The sequence below is a fragment of the Poecilia mexicana genome, unplaced genomic scaffold, assembly GCF_051168715.1.
Source record: "Poecilia mexicana isolate PSO_F unplaced genomic scaffold, ASM5116871v1 scaffold_3, whole genome shotgun sequence".
NCBI classification, from domain to species: Eukaryota; Metazoa; Chordata; class Actinopteri; order Cyprinodontiformes; family Poeciliidae; genus Poecilia; species Poecilia mexicana.
In genome coordinates, this window is record NW_028263372.1 from 36,569,660 (window position 1) to 36,586,629 (window position 16,970).

Genomic DNA, 16,970 nt, shown 5'->3' on the forward strand with positions numbered 1-16,970 from the left:
GGAGTCTTATCTGGGGGTGGAGTCTTTTCAGGGGGAGGAGTCTTCTCTGGGGGAGGAGTCTTCTCTGGGAGGGGCGGAGTCTTCTCTGGGGGGCGGAGTCTTCTCTGGGAGGGACGGAGTCTTCTCTGGGGGAGGAGTCTTCTCTGGGGGGAGGAGTCTTTTCAGGGGGTTGGAGTCTTTTCAGGGGGCGGAGTCTTCTCTGGGAGGGACGGAGTCTTCTCTGGGGGAGGAGTCTTCTCTGGGGGGAGGAGTCTTTTCAGGGGGTTGGAGTCTTTTCAGGGGGCGGAGTCTTCTCTGGGAGGGACGGAGTCTTCTCTGGGGGAGGAGTCTTTTCAGGGGGTTGGAGTCTTTTCAGGGGGAGGAGTCTTCTCTGGGGGGAGGAGTCTGGTCAGAGTCAATTAAATACCACTTCAGCTCCCCAATTTAAAAAAGTATGTTTTTATATTTGATTTCATTTCATGGAGACATTTTTTATTTAATGGAATATTTATTAATCATTTATTAATAACAGTATTTATGTAACTTTAAGTGAAACTCCATTTTTGCGTCATTTTATGTGATATGTGAAAAATGCTTCTAGTTCATAAACTCAGTGGATAATTCTGTAAGTTTTCATGGGATTGTTTGGAGGTAAAGCGCAGAGTGAGGTTGGATCAGGAGTCTGAGTCAGGCTGACGTGCAGCAGCTGCAGATGTTGGTGTTAATGTGAGGCGGCAGCAGGGCTGCAGTGTGCAGGCCTGCTCTCCTCTGCAGACTCGTCTCCCAGCAGCAGCTCCGCCGCCGGCTGCTTCTCCAACCCCAGCTACCACACGCTGGGGCCGCGCGGCTACGCCGCGCACTACGCCAAGCCGGACAAGAAGAGCGCCGCCCAGGTGGGTGGAAGACAAAATGCTCAACACACAGATCAGAACAGCTCCATAAGGACAGACATCTTTATGGAGCTAAATTAGGGCCATAAAGTTTGTTCAAAACAAAAATAAATTGAAAATGAAAAAAGTAGTTTAGAAACTGAAAAATGAATTTGAAACTGAATAAAAAATTTGGAATTTAACAAATAAAACTTAAATTTCCAAAGTACTTTTGAAATATTTTTTTCTGTTTCACATTTTTCTTTCAGTTTCAAATATTTCTTTTCAGTTAAATTTTTTTCTAGGTCAACCTCTGCGCTTGCTAACGTGTCGTCGGTTTCCTTCCCAGATGAAGCCGAAGAAGAGATTCAGGAACAGCGCTCCGGAGTGGGGCGCCTACTGCAACCTCACTGATCTGGGTCAGTTGGTTCTGCAGCCTATAGATCCGGACACAAACACAACCTGGAGTCCAGGAAAGTTAGGAAGGCCAAACGATCCAGCAGCATAAACGTCTCCCCTCTCTGAAAGCTTTACTTGACAGTCAAAGGATTTTAGCTTCTTCCATTGAGTAAAAATATGAAGAAATCTTGAAAGAACAGGTCCAGAATAAAGTCAGAGGTCCCATCATTTATTCTATTCCTTTTGGAAAAACGATACCTTTACTAACAGTTTTCCAGAGATGCTAATATTAGCGAAGGTTAGTTCTGCTATCAGGAAATTCTAAACCATCACTGTAATTACAGGAAGCTAATGCTAATGCTGAAGCGCTAAATTCAACCATGTTGAAACTCAACATGTGTCACCAGGGGAGCGTGGGAGGCTCTTAGAATGGATGCTTGTTTAAACAAATGTTGAATCCAGTCAGCCTCCCTGTCTCTGGAGCGCCGCCCTGCTGGACGTCTTGGTCAATCTTCCCAGGACATTTATCTCTGGTTTTCTGCCGCGTCTCTCCTCAGGAGTTTACTGCATCGACCGGCGCCTCAGTTACCACCTGGAGCCGCCCTGCAGAGGTACGCCGTGGTGGGCACCGACCTCCTGACCTCTGACCTCTGACCTGCGGCTCCTTGTGTTTAATAATGTCCTGCATGTCCTGGAGACCTGCTGCACCTGAATGCTGCTGATTCACACCTGGTTTCCTGAACTTAACTGTGTCTCTACAGAAGAACTAATCCCTCTGTGTTTTATCTGCTCTTCTTTATTCCTGCTGGAAAAAAACTTTTCCAGCACCGCCGAGTTTCCTCCGTCTTTCCTCCGTGCTTCCTGCATCTTTCCTCCATGTTTCCTATGTGTTTCCTTCATATTTCCTCCATGTTTCCTCCATCTTTCCTTCATGTTTCCTCCATGTTTCCTCCATCTTTCCTTCATGTTTCCTCCATGTTTCCTCCGTCTTTCCTCCATGTTTCCTCCGTGTTTCCTATGTGCTTCCTCCGTGTTTCCTCCATCTTTCCTTCATGTTTCCTCCGTGTTTCCTCCATCTTTCCTTCATGTTTCCTCCGTGTTTCCTCCGTCTTTCCTCCGTGCTTCCTGCATCTTTCCTCCATGTTTCCTATGTGTTTCCTTCATATTTCCTCCATGTTTCCTCCATCTTTCCTTCATGTTTCCTTCATGTTTCCTCCATCTTTCCTTCATGTTTCCTTCATGTTTCCTCCATCTTTCCTTCATGTTTCCTCCATCTTTCCTTCATGTTTCCTCCATGTTTCCTCCGTGTTTCCTATGTGCTTCTTCCGTGTTTCCTCCATATTTCCTTCATGTTTCCTCCATTTTCCTCTGTGTTTCCTCCATGTTTCCTGCTGATGTTTTCAGATTTCCTTCACTTCCTCTTCCAGCCTGCAGAATCTTAACGGCTTTTCTTTATAGAAAAATTGCAGAAGTTGTTCTGATCGTCTCCTGATTATAGGTTACCATGGTAACCAACAAGTATAGCTCAAAAAATTAGAAATTCTGAAGAAAAAATGTTTTTTATTAAAAAAAAAATTTTGTACTTAATTTCAGAAAGTTTAACTAGTTTTGATTAATTTGGCCCAACAGAGAATGAAACACAAAATTAAATGTAAATGTTGAGAAAATAATTAGTGAATTCTTGGAAAGTTGAGTGGAAGGAAGAAGTGTGGTGTAAATATCAGGATATTTTAAACAGAAAAGTTTGTCTTTTTGCTCTCAGTACTGGACTTGAGGTCTCCACAGATTCTGGTTCAGCCCGATTGCTGATCTGTCAGGCACAGAACCACCTGGGTCACTGGATGTGGTTCTGGATCTGGTTCTGGTACCGTTAGCAGTGGGTCAGTACCAAGCCCTGACAAAAAATGAAATTAGCATCTCAATAAAACTCTCCAGCATAAGGAAGCATGGAGAACTCTGAATGTTCTGCTGGACCAGAACCAGAACCACTACCTGGACCTCCAGCTGAGTTCTGGTCCTCTCCAAGCTCTTGTTATCCCCGTTGCTGCTGCATGTTTTCCTTCCACTCAACTTTTTATGGATTCTTTTTCATAGTACTCTAATTTGTGAGACTAAATGTTGGTTTTTTTCTGAAATTATGAGAAATAAAAACTGAATCCATGGTTTTTAATGTGGCCTTTCCTTCCCCTGTGACGACGAGGATCCATGTTTGTTTGTAGAGTTGATCTTGAATCCACCGTTTTTGCTCTGCTGGTGCAGCTCAGTGTGAACCGCAGATGTTCACATTGAGCTCAGCGTCACATTCAGAGGTTCGCGTTGAGGAGAATATTTCTTTGTGAACAAAATGTTGAGACGTGTGTTTACGTCTCAACATGCTGACTGTCTGCGGTGATAAAGTTTGGGTCCCGGTTCGCCTTGTGACTTGCACAGCAGCTGCTTTGTTTTTATTTTAGCCTATTTTTTGCGGCAACACGATGCATATCAAATGCTTTGGTTCTGGTTAGAGTCGGGTAGATCAGAACAACTCGTCCCATGAAGCTCGATCAACCAAACCAGTTTCTGTGGCGTTTATTAAAACTCAACAGACACCAAATGAAAGATCTGCTAAACCTCATAAATTAAATCTCCTGTTTGTCCCCTACATCCAGCTGCAGAGATGCGCTGTGCAGCAGGTCTAGCTCATTATGCAGGGCCGGTCCAATGTTGAATCAGGCCTTGATTCAGGGGCCCCATCAGCACCACTGACAGCGTTTCACTGTGGTGAGACGGGCCTGGTGTAACTGACCAGGGGTCAAATCTAATGTCGTTTACTAAGATGCATTAATGAACAGCTAAAACTCAAAGATTAAACTCAGAGCAGCAGATTGTTGCTGTGGTAACCCTAACCCTTTACAAAGTAAACTTGCCAGCTCCTTAAAATCTTCAAGTTTAAATAATTTGAAATCTTTTAATTTATCTCTGCTGAAACCATTAAATCAAATTTAGCTGCACTGATATTCTCTAAGTTCGTTTATGCCTTGGGCCGGCTCTACATGTGACCAGCATCACATCGTGTTTTTAGACCCATTAACTGTTGACTTGATTTAGATTTAACAGAAGTGCAAATAATTTAGATTTATTTGAACCTTTGTGCGTGTGAGGACTCTGGCAAACGATACAAGTTTTCCGTGTGTGGGGTCGTTTGGACCCCATTTGTAAACAAAACGGTTAATTGTACTTTTCTGATTTGTTGTTTTTAAGATTCTATAATTGTGGGTTTAATTGTTGGTAATGTCTTCCAGTCAAATAATTACCCAGTAATGTTCTATTTTATATGAACTTATCATCTTTTAGCCCAAACCTCGGCGCCGGGCTGAGCCGGTTCTCCTGCTGAATCTGTTCATCAGTTTCACTTTCTGAACTTCAAACTTTTTCACCATATTTTAATTTCTTTTTGTGGCTTCCAGGAGTTTTGTTTCTTTAATTTGCATTTTAAAGGTTTAAATGTTTAACCGTGAAGCTCCTCTGCAGCCGTTGCGCCCCGCCTCCTTCCTGACGCCGTGTTTCTTCCTTCCTGTGTATTTTCCAGACTACATGAAGGGCTCTCTGTCCAGCACCTGCTCCCTGAACAGCGAGAATCCGTACGCCACCATCAACGACCAGCCGGCGCTCTGCAAGCACGCCGAGAGCAGCTACGTGGAGATGAAGTCGCCGGTGCATCATGAGCACGCGACGCGCTGCTGCTCCGCCGCCATCATCAGCGGCGGCGGCGTTCCGCCCGCCAGGAACGTCTACGACATCGGTAGGAGAAGGCAGCTCCGTCAGAATCGCCTGACTTTTGCATTAAATGCATCAAACAGCGTTTATGAAATATTCAAAACCTGGAAAAATAATATTCATAATGTAAAATATGATTTTGATGAAATGAGTGAAAAACTCAACAGCTTCAAAGTTAAACAATTTCATCAAATTTTCTGTTGTGGCAGAAATTATCTTCAAAAACACCCAGAAAAAAATTTCTGTAAATATAAATAAAGCAATAATCAGACAGGGACGGAGTGATGCTGCGGGCCGGCTCTCCCTCCTGCTCCCTAAGAGGAGGGAATCACCATAGCAACCAGTGGCTCAGTTGTAGAAATTTAGCAATAAGCAACAAATTGATCACGTATAAATTAAAATGAGTCCAATAGAAACAATGTTTCTGTTTGTTAGTTTGCGATCAAAAAGAAACCCGACTGGAACCAGCAGTTTACAGCTTTCAATATTTCTTCCTTTATCTCCAGCTTCACACTCAGTTTACAGCCTGTCATGTCATGTCAGTCCAACAGGAGGAGGGAGAACCTCCCTCCCATCTGAACCACCTGGCTTTTAAGGAACTCCACCAGGTCTAGTTAGAGGGGTGGAGACATTCACATTTTCAGAAATAAAGAACATTTGTACTAAATTATTCCTATAAAAAAATGTCCACACAGTTACAATTAACTCAAACAAAACTGGAAACAAAAACAATCTGGATCCAAACAAAATCAAAAACACATCTCTCCTCCCTCTGACAATGGATTTTCCCATTGAGGCTGATTGAAAACACCAGGTCCTTGACAGCACTGCTCATGGGCGCGTTTCCATGGCAACACATGACCCGGTGACCTCAAAGAGAAGATGATTAAAACAAGCAAACAAATCAATACATTTACCCAAATAAATTAGAATAAGTGCACAAAAAACAGCACCTATTAGGGAGGGGTGAATCCCTCACACTGGATTTCTACCAAGAATTGGATGATAAAAGTTTTTTTTTTTTTTTTGCTCTCAACTAAACATTTTTAAGGGAAATTTTGTTTACATTGATTTCATAATTCGTTATATTTGTTGTTTCTGTTGTTTTGGTTATTTTGGAGATTTAAAATGTCTTCCAGTGTTTAATGTTCATCAGAATTAAAAGTTGATATTTCAGAATGTGTTTAGTATTATATTACTGGAAAATGGCCTCAAAACAACAATATTATCATTTATCTCCATAATTTATGGTCCAGCAGCATTTGTTACGGTGTCAGGTCAAAGGTCCGCTGAATCAGATTTTCTTTCTCCTCCGTCCATCAGAGCCGACCATCAGCGCCGTCTCCGGCGCCGCGCTGCTCCCCGGTTACCCTCAGAACCCGTACGACCTGCCCAGGAACAGCCACATCCCGAGCCACTACGACCTGCTGCCGGTGCGGCCCAGCCCGACCCACAGCATCACCCCGCCGCTGCCCGGCAGCCCCACCAGCTCGCTGCTCTGAGCCCAGCGCCCTCACTGGGACGCTCCCAGTCCCACCAGTTGATTTCTTTGTCACTGTGTTTGAGCGTCGCAGCGTCTGAACTTGATGAACAGAACTTCCTGCAGAGGGAAGAAGTGACGGATCTGTTCAAAGGAACTGAAGAACTGAAAGTTCCTGAACCGTCGGAGCCGTTTCTCCAGACAGGAAACTCGACTCCTGACCATGAAACCTCTTTGGGAACATTTCTGCTATTTTTACACAGTTTCTTATTTCCTGCTCACATTCAGATATCCAGCAGGAATCAAAGTTTCTCTTTTTTATGTTCTAGATATATCTGTTCTAGATATGGACTTCTGGATATTGTTGTGCTTTTCTCTTATTGTGTTGAGCTTCATTCTCCTGCATGTCAAAGAAAGATAGAAAAATATTGAGACAAGCCCGATAGATTTTCTACTGATGTTTTGGTTAATAATCGCCATGTGACTCAAACACCTCCGACCTGACGGAGGCGCTGCAAAGAAAACCTCTCCAGTTTCTCTCCTTCAGAAGTTGAAAACATCGTAGCAAAGAGTCGTTTCCAGAGAAACGCTTCACTCTCTTTTCAGAGGGATGAAACCGGTCCAGCTCTAGCGCCACCATCAGGTTACAGCCACACACCTGGATCTGATCTACAGTTCACGGCTTTAGATCAGAATTTGTTGAGATGCCAACCAAAAGTTCCAGGTCTGTATCATGGAGGACTCCAGGTCAAAGGTCAAGGTTCAAACCAGAAACATGGAAAGTTCTTCAGGCCAGGAGGGAAAATCAGGTGGAACAGAAACGCTTGTAAAGTTAAACAGATGAGCAGAAATCATTTGGATGATTCAGCCTGACAGCAAAAAATGTGGGGTTATTTATAATAATATTATAAATAATATTATAATATATTTTCACAAAATTATTTATTAATTTCAAAACTTTTTCAAATTATTTTGTTTAAAGTTAAAGGTTTAGCTTCCTAAATAAATATTTAGTTTGGAGCAACATTTTTAGTTTGCTATGTTTAACTATTATTTAGTATATTTAGCCACAACTAAATATTTAAATTGAAGCTAAATATTTAGCTAGCTTTGACACTTATAAATTATGTAAACATGATGAAAATCTGACTTAGAAAAATGAGCGGCCATTTTTTTCTTTTATTACAGGCTAAATAACCCAAATTGTTGCAGTTAACTGTTGACTCCGACCGGATCCGGTCGGATGGAGGAAGAGTTGACAGTCCGTCTGGACTCACGTCTGGCCGTGAGATGTTAAGAGACGGGAAAATAAAATCCTGAATCCACCTGACATGAGTTTTTCCACATGAACCTTCTCCCTCCGTCACGCCCTGGACAAACAGAAAACCATTTTTTCCTGTTTCACTTTCATGGCTGTGGAGGCAGCAGCTGTTCGCTTAAGGTTTTTTGGTTTTTTTGAGGTAAGATCTCCAAACTTCTCCGTGTGAACATTTTCTTTTTACTGTTTAACAGGGTGAACATTTCCTCATGCATAGAAAACATGCATACAGGTTTCCATATTTACAACTTGTGTCTTTCCCGTTGATTTATCAAAACTAAAATCTTATAAAACCTCCATTACGACACCTTCTGCAGGTCATGCAGTGAGGAAACCTTTGACCCTGCAGATCAGCCTAAAATCAGGCTGGTTTGTTAAAACGTTTTACGTATATTAGGTGAACAGACTGGATCTTTTTACTCCAAAACCATCGTGATCGATTTTTATCTCTGTCTAGCTCAGAAGTCAGTCCGCTGATTGTAACATCTGTAAAGAAAAGATCAAAAAACGTAGTTGAGAGCAAAAAGACGGAACCTGAGGACTCGGCCTTGAGGCATCCCGAAACTAATCAGTTAATCTGTGGAAAGGTGCAGAAGTTTACATGTCTTAATTTCAGCTGCGGCAATAAGAACATGACAATCAGATGTAAAACTGCTCGTTTTGTGTTTTGATTCCTTTTTTAAAATAATTTCCTGTTCTTGTTCATCTCTGACAGAGAAATGTCTGAATAGATGTACCGACTGCTTTGTTTTCCCCACTTCCTTACCTGAATAAAGTCAGCCTGACTCAGGGGGGCGTGTCGTCATCATCGGTTATGTTCAACTTCTGAGCTTTTGCTACGACCTGTTAGCAAAAACACGTCCGACATGTTGACCGATGTGTTTATATGATGTCTATTTAAAAAATCGTGAAGTGGAACAAACATGTCGCACATCATGTCCGGAAGCTGCAGTAGCTCTGTGGGTCTTAGAGAACAGTTTAGGTCTGTTCCCATGGTAACGGCTTGCGTTCCAAGCCACTGCCCGACTCACGTCATGGCGCAGTTACAACGCCATGACGTCATAGCTTCCAGCTGAAAATCTATGAATTTGAATGTAAAATTTCAATGCTAAAAGTACATTTTAAAATATGCAAATGTCAGAGGTCATAATGTCCGACGTGTTACCGATCATTGGACAGAGAGGGAATAAATAATTGAGTTGATCAGCAGGTTTATGACTGGTGCGCTTTATTAAGATAAACTGATAACTTATATAGACACAATTGTACAATTCATTGGTCTGTACAAAACATAAAACCATTCGAGTCGAGCCCACGCTTCGCCGTCACACTTGGTTGAAATGACATCATTTCATTCTGGTGTTTTCACTGAAATTACAGTCAGTTACAGGATTCAATATAGTAAAAAAAAAAGTCAACACAGGTTTTAAAAAAACAACAACAGAACCAATGTGAAACACGATCAGGACCAGAACTCAAGAGAAAAGGAATCAGTTCGTCCAGAGCTGCCCTCTACCACACACACACACACACACACACACACTCCTGGGTTCAAACTGCAAGCACATTACATGCTCAGGGTTTGAGCTGGACTGGACCGGACCGGACCGGACCGACCCCGTCGGCGCGTCACGCTGCCCACCAGAACCTTCTTCCAGCAGGAGGAATGAGAATGTCGGCTATGTAAGGCGAACGACAGAAAGCCATGCATCGTGTCGAATCAGAGGCAGCTCGGTGTAACGTAGGCGTCATGTGACCGGGCGGGGGCGGGGCCGTGAGGCGGGGCGGGGCCATGAGGCAGGGGGCCCGGCTGCATGGATCCGCCCGCCTCTTGTGGTTCTAGTTCTGGACGTGCAGAAAATCAAACTTCAGCTAGAAGAGCGTGTTGTTAGGAAACAGTGATCGCCCAGCTCCTCTCTCTCCTGCTGCCACGGATTCTGGGAAAACGCCACGCAGAGTTAGCTGCACAGGAATGTCATCCGGGAAAAAGATTAGCGTTTCAGTCCTTCATTTCTCCAGAAGCGCTCGGCTCTGCATAGTCGGAAAAACGTGACGGATTAATTCTAGTGATCCAGGTGGAGCCTGGCGATGCGGCGAGATGCGGCGTTCCCGATCGGACCGCGCGGCGCCGCCTCCACAGTACATTGCACTAAAGAGGAGGAAGGGGGCGGGGCTTAAAAGCTGAGATACGATGTGCTTTACGGTGATTACATGAAGGAAGGAGACGAGAAAAGAATCACATTCATATTTTAAGACATTTCAGTGACATGTCAGCGCGTCTACAGTAATGAAATCTAACGTGATATGAAATGCGCCTGCCGTCCTGCAGAAGCCTACAGGGGGAGGGGGGGCCCACGTAATGTACTGGTGGGGTCGGGGGTCAGGATGGGGTCAGGAAGAGTTCAGGTCGCAGGATTAAATCTGCGTCTCGATCAGGCAGTCTGTTTGGGACGGTGGGGGGGGCAGGGGTCACGGGGTCAAGGGGGGGCAGCAGCGGGTCCACGGCCGGGCTAGATGTTCTGACAGCACTGCATCTTTGGTTTGTTCTCAGTGGGCTGCACCTGGATGTTGACCACGTTGTTGCTAGGCGACATGTCGCTCTCCTGGCGCTCCGACATTTGCTTCTGGGAGACGATCCGGTAGATCTCTGCAGGGGCGAGGAAACAGGTCACTAAACGACACTTTAACATTTACTTCTGCTCATCCTGACGACGACGACCAATAAACAGACCTTCGTCGTCATGGAGACGACTGCTGACCGAACAAGAGCTAAACACACAGAACCAGAACTGAACTTTAGCTCAGTGGTCCAAACAATTAATTGACTTATGACTGTTGATTAATTATTCGATTAAAATTTGTTTGATTAACTGATAACGTCAGCCTATGTTGTAGTTTGGCCTCCATCCCGCAGAGGGCGCTGCTGGTAATCCTGAAGCAGAGCCAGTTGATACAGAAACAAACATGGTGGAGCCATAATAGAACCGGAAATAAAAATGGTCCAAACAAAGTCCAGTATGGAGTGATAAACCCACTTTATGCAGTTCTTTTTAAAAATATGAATATCATGTTAACTTATCACCACTTCGCTAAGCTTCGAAGGCGAGGATTTAACGACAGAAAAACGAAGAAAGCAGAAAAATAGTAACAGAAAAATTAATTAAAGTTTATTTTGAGGATAAACTTTTCAAAGTTTTAACATTAACTAAATATCAACCAGATGGTACTGATGCATGAATATCTGTTAATGGGCTCTTTGCACCTCAGCTTCCGCGTTCGGGGTAAAGCGGCTCGATTGTTTCCGATCCAATACAAATATCATTTACATTAGGTGCTGCAGGGCTTGGCCAAGGTTTGTACATCGATCCGAAGCCCCAACAAGTCAGCTGGAGAAAGGTTTTAAGATGTTCGCCTCGTTATACATTCACTGACACGAAGGTGAGTTTTACTTAAACTTTGTGGCTAACATTAACGTTAGCTTATGCTAGTAGGCAATATTCTCGGACATTGTTCTTGTAAAATGTGCTATTTAAGTATCTAAACATTCTAACGGACAATGTATTTATCTTATTTTCAAGTATATTATGTGTGTTTATTGTCGTTAGTGTCACAGACTAACGGGGAGGTTCCGGTTCGGGCTTTTAGCTTCCGAAGCCTGACGGAGCTCAACAAGCCTCATAGCTTAACAGTAGCGCAGCTCTGGTGTCAGAGATCTGGTTCAGCTGTTCAGGTTCAAGTTGCTGCTTTTAGAAAAATATGACCGTGTTGCTTCATGTCTCCGTGTTATTTCGTTTTATTACCTTTGCATGTTTCTTGTTCAGAGCTCAGATAGGACGGTGTTTACAGCAGGATGTACAGGCGGATCAGTTGCTCGGCTGTCTGGCTCTGGTCTGCTCTCTCGTTCCCATAAACTCTTTCAGGCTGAATATAGAAGTGATTCCATGGAAATAACTCAGGGAGGCTCCTTTATTTACCATCCGTATCCCCGGTAGTTTTAGGCTGATCCGGAGTGAAGTGAAGGCTGCAATGTTTGCTGTGCGGCGTTAGCTGGTAGCGACAGATATTTACAAGCCATCTTCTTAATTCAGGATCGCTTGGAAATTAACGAAAACTTAAAAGCCCATTATATTAGGAAGACAACAATGTTAATAGTATTGTTTTTTTGCATCTGAAATACGACTTAGTCTTTTCTACCAGTCATGGTAACTCAAAGCGGAAAAAAGTGAGCCGCATTAGCTCCTGGAGATGTGACGTCAACGCCTTAGGTGCAAAGAGCCCATTATTTCACCAATTTTATTCTCATCTTTTTTCAGCAACCTAATACATTCCTCGTTTGCTATATTTAATGCATATATTTAAGCTTATTAATGTGAAAAAAATCTATTCAGTCAGCATTTAATACAGCTGACAAAATATTGTTCAAATTTAATTGCTTTTTTTTAATAAAATTCATCATACTGTGAATAAATTAACCATGTGGGTTTTAATAAAATCAATGAGATCAATCGCCTTTAGAGAAAATCAATAACTGGTTGTTTGGATGGATTCCATACTTCCTGTCATATTTGATGGGAAGTGTTGTTCCCTCTCAGTCTCATCCTGAAGCTGTAAATCCAGACGGTCAGCTGACCCACATTCCTCTGGAAGTTAAACAGCCGCAGGTTTAACGTCAGAACGTCCAATCAGACGCTGCGATGTTCCAGCCAGCTGCACCAATCAGACGCTTCGCCTCTCCCTGCTGCTTTTCGGCTGAGCCGGCCCTCAGTGATAAGCTAGCTGCTCTGCGTTAGCTGCAGCTAACAGCCTCATAAAGCTCTGATAAGAACAGCGGACACGCCCGTCCCGGACAGCGGGGGACGAGTTCTGCTGACAGGGACAAAGACGGCCCATAAAGTCAGAGCTCACCTGTCAGGATGGTCTGGAAGGCCGTCTCCACGTTGGTGGAGTCCAGCGCCGACGTCTCCAGAAAGGACAAACCGTTTTTCTCTGTGGAGGAAAGTGGAAGAGACATCTGTGAGACGTGTGACCAGCGAGACGGGTCGTCCCCGTTTCCATCCTGAGGCTGAATCTGGACTGACCGGCGAAGGCGCGGGCCTCGTCGGTGGGCACGGCGCGCAGGTGGCGCAGGTCGCTCTTGTTGCCCACCAGCATGATGACGATGTTGCTGTCGGCGTGATCCCGCAGCTCCTTCAGCCAGCGCTCCACGTTCTCGTAGGTCAGGTGCTTGGCGATGTCGTAGACCAGCAGCGCCCCCACCGCGCCGCGGTAATACCTGCAGCATTACGATGAAGGGCACAAGCAATCACCATCATCATCATCATCACCACACAGTCAGACTGTTACTGGAAAAACCTCTCAACTGTGGAAACAAACATTAACCCCTAGAACCCGACGGACCCACCGGTGGGTCCAGCTGCCGGGACCTCGGCTCGCTCTGTAAACAAAGGCTCCACGTGCCTTTAAATTTTTTTTTATTTTTTATTATCCGCTAAAAGAGGCTTTGATCTTTCAAAAACTATTCTGCATAAAGGTTTTGCCCAAAATGTTAAGTTTAAATTTATTTATACCCCCTGAGGGTATAAGAGGCTAACATGTCGCATGTTTTTCATATTTCCCATCAGCCACTTGGCCCGATGCTTTTGAGCCTTTTAAGCGATAATTGAAATAAAATGACTCATTATGTGTTTGGTTTCTTTGATCATCCCATTAATTCAACTTTAAAGTGAAAATATGGAGCAAAACCAGAAACTGAGTTTCACGGCGGTTGTCAACTGGAAGGAGATGAAGATGTGAGACAAAAGGACAGTTTTGGTTAGCGTTAGCTCCTGCTAAAATTTTTATATGCTTAGTGGTTCTGCATTAGCTTACACTATTTTTTATGCATGTAGTGATAGCTTCTGCTAATTTCCTAATGTGTTTAGCAGTTTAGCATTACCTTCTGCTATTTTTTATGTGATTAGCGTTAGCTTCTGGCAAGCTTTTAATGTGTTTTGCAGTTTTGCATTAGCATCTACCATTTTCAAAGAGATCAGCAGTTTAGGGTTAGTTTCTGCTCATTTTTTTATTTAGCGGTTAGCCACTAGCTTCTGCAAAACCGTTTTTGTTCAAAATTTTTCTATTGATAAATTCAACAGAACTATAATACACTGTACAGCTTCTGCTAATTTCTTACATGTTTAGCATTAGCAGAACTAATATTCTTGTTCAGCGAATTAGCGGTGAACTTAGTGGTTAGCTGTGATTAATAACTAGTGCAAACAATGGTGGCCATCTTGAAAAAAAAGAATGTCAATATGTAATTACAACTCCTACGAGTCCAACTATGTATGATGTCACAGTCACACCAAAAGTGCTGATCTCAGATAAATACTGGAAAAATTTGTGCAAAAATAAATTTTTCTTTACGATCATCTGAGTCAAGTTGAGTTCTTGGATCTGCATGTGAAAGATTTACTGAACTATTCACTATCGGAGCTTTGCTGCACGAACAGGAAGTTGTTATTAATAAAAGCGTAAAGCCTTTCTGAACAGCTGAAGCAGCTCCCAGCATGCCTCGCTGGACTCACGCTGATGTGATGGCCCGGTAGCGCTCCTGGCCCGCCGTGTCCCAGATCTGGGCCTTCACCGTCTTGCCGTCCACCTGGATGCTGCGTGTGGCGAACTCCACGCCGATGGTGCTCTTACTCTCCAGGTTGAACTCGTTCCGGGTGAAGCGGGACAGCAGGTTGCTCTTCCCGACACCCGAATCTCCGATGAGGACCACTGAGGCGCAGAGAGCAGAGTTACAGGCCGGCCCACTTCCTGGTTCTGCTTACGCTAAACTAATATTATGGTTTTCCTAAGGAGCACTTGAGAGCTGCTCCGTAAACATTTATTTTCCCTGGAAATAACTTAAATTATCCAAACTGTTGAAACTATAGAAGCCCATTCCTATCATTAAGAAAACCTTCAACAGGAAGTCGTAATTACAATAAAACTCATAATAAGAGCATCAGTTTTAGTAATTATGACCTTAAAAATCACAATTCTGACTTTAATTCTTGTAATTATGATGTTTATTCTCATAATAATGACCCAGCTCATAATTTCGTCCCAGTGGACAGACTGGTTACTGCAGAGGACGGAGGCCCAGGAGGGACAAACATCCCTCTGGTGTCTAAATTTCCAACATTGTGAAATTAAAAGCCAACAAACATCCAAACTTTCCTCTGCGATTTTATGACTGAACGATGATTCTGAGATTATGATCCATTTATGGTTAGGATTTAATGTTTTCAGTTTATTTTACTGCATTCACGATTAACAATGTTTACGTTTGTGACAAGAATTTGATTCTATGAAGCCTTTGCATCTTTTCCAACAAACTGACTGGAGATTTAGTTTTATTTCACTTTTTGAAATTATTATGCTACAATAAAACCAGCTGAAAATGTGGCTGCACAAAAAAAAACTAAACTTTCACAACTTTCTGCTTTGAGCCTCAAAAAAAGCAAAGAGCACAGCAGTATTTTGTTTTAAGAAATCAGTTGACAACTAACAAAACTTAAACCACCAAAGTTTCCTGAGTTTCAGGTTTTCTTGTCTTGCAAAAAGAAGATCTCCAAATGCAGCTTCCTGGCCGTTTCCATGTAAATACGAAATAAATCAACAACAGGTTGAAACATGAAACAAAACAAATACAATAATCAGCTGATAGCAATTAACCGATCAAATGTTTTAATCACTTCATCTCACACTGGTGATATAATTAATTTTATTTATAGTATTGGTTTATTTTCTGTGCTGCTGCCTGAAAACTTACAGTCTGTACAGCCCTGGACCTATTTCACATTATGTTCCACACAGCCTCAAACTTCCAGGTGTTTTGGGGATTTTATGTGACAAACCAACAGAAATTAGAGCAAAATTGAAATTGATATTGAAACTATTATCTGAAAAGTGTGGTGTGCATTTATATTCAGCTCTGCAGAACCTCATCCGTAGTTTCTCTCCACCCACGCTGAATGAATGCACATAAAAACATCTCCAGCTCACTCAGCCTGCATGGAGAACTAACCCTAACCCTTTCCAATGCTTCTTAGTTTGATTTAGGTCTGTACTTTGACTAGGCCACCCCATATAATCTCTGGCTGAAAGTTCAGAGTGTTTGTCCTGCTGGGAGGTGAATCTCCATCCCGGTCTCAGGTTCCTGCTGCCTCTATTTTCATGCATGCCACACTTTTCAGATTTTTACTCGTCAAAGTAAAAATCTGTTACAATCCCATAAAATCGGATTGTAACAAAACGGGTAGAGTTGAAAGGGTGTGAATACTTTTGCTATGTCCTGTATATAAATAAACACATGACTGTTAATGTTCATAGTGTTTTTAAATGAATCTCAGCTGGACCCTCCCAGAACCTTTCCCACCCGAACAGAACCAACCCGTTGCGGGCTCAGGTTCTCCTCTCAGCTCCGGTTCTGGTCCCGGGCCCAGTTAAAAGTTCCGCCGGATGCCCGGTCCGGACCTCGGCAGGATGATAACGGTTCAAGGTGTGTCCCACAGCCAGCCGGCTAGCCCGAGCTAACCGCTAACACGAACCCAGAACCGCCGGGTCAGAAAAGAACAGCTTTCTTGTGTCAGGATCACACCGGAGCCGTTCGGGCTAATACCCACTGATTACCCGTTCTGACCCGGTCCAGAGAGCCCGCTGGGGATCCGAGAGTCAAACGGAACACAAAAGAAAAGGCTGGTTCCGTTAGCTGCCAGTTAGCCTGAGAGATAACAGCGACGGTAACACGACCTACCTTTGAACAGATAGTCGTACTCATCGTCTCTGGTGCCCATCGTGTCAAAAAGAACAGGTTAGTCCGATATTTGATTTATTAAAAACTGAAAATCGGGAATCTTTCTGACTTTCCAACGGGAATCTGTTTGGAATCTGGACGTCCCTCCTGTCTTCTTCTTCGCTAGACTCCAGGCGGGTAAACACTCCGGCCCCCTGGTGGTCAGAAGAGGAAACTGCATGTGCAGTCCCAGATTCCGAGCCCAGAACCACTAATTCTGCTGCCAACATCTGACAAAACGTAAAGATAACTTTACTTTAGAATACTAAATCAGCTGCTTTACTTTGTAACAAAAAGCACATTTTTACAAAATAATGAAAGTTAAATACAAATATTTAACAGTCA

The 16,970-nt window shown here is 43.3% G+C and overlaps 2 protein-coding genes across 2 annotated transcripts in view; one reads left to right on the forward strand and one right to left on the reverse strand.

Moving 5' to 3' along the window:
* LOC106909694 (multiple epidermal growth factor-like domains protein 11) overlaps positions 1–8,591 on the forward strand; it is a 102,247-nt gene extending 93,656 nt beyond the window's left edge. The window contains exons 21-25 of the mRNA XM_088004544.1: positions 721–872; positions 1,198–1,267; positions 1,805–1,858; positions 4,816–5,028; positions 6,327–8,591. Of these exons, the coding sequence (XP_087860670.1) occupies positions 721–872; positions 1,198–1,267; positions 1,805–1,858; positions 4,816–5,028; positions 6,327–6,505 (668 nt within the window). The 3' untranslated portion in view covers positions 6,506–8,591. The remainder of the gene's footprint in view (positions 1–720; positions 873–1,197; positions 1,268–1,804; positions 1,859–4,815; positions 5,029–6,326) is intronic.
* Positions 8,592–9,012: 421 nt separating this feature from the next.
* On the reverse strand, positions 9,013–16,776 carry rab11a (RAB11a, member RAS oncogene family). The gene is made up of 5 exons (XM_014976123.2): positions 16,587–16,776; positions 14,368–14,563; positions 12,880–13,073; positions 12,707–12,787; positions 9,013–10,448 (listed from the first exon to the last, which is right to left on the reverse strand). The coding sequence occupies exons 1-5, from the start codon at positions 16,624–16,626 to the stop codon at positions 10,312–10,314; spliced, it is 648 nt and encodes a 215-aa protein (XP_014831609.1). The 5' UTR covers positions 16,627–16,776; the 3' UTR covers positions 9,013–10,311.
* Positions 16,777–16,970: the final 194 nt, after the last annotated feature.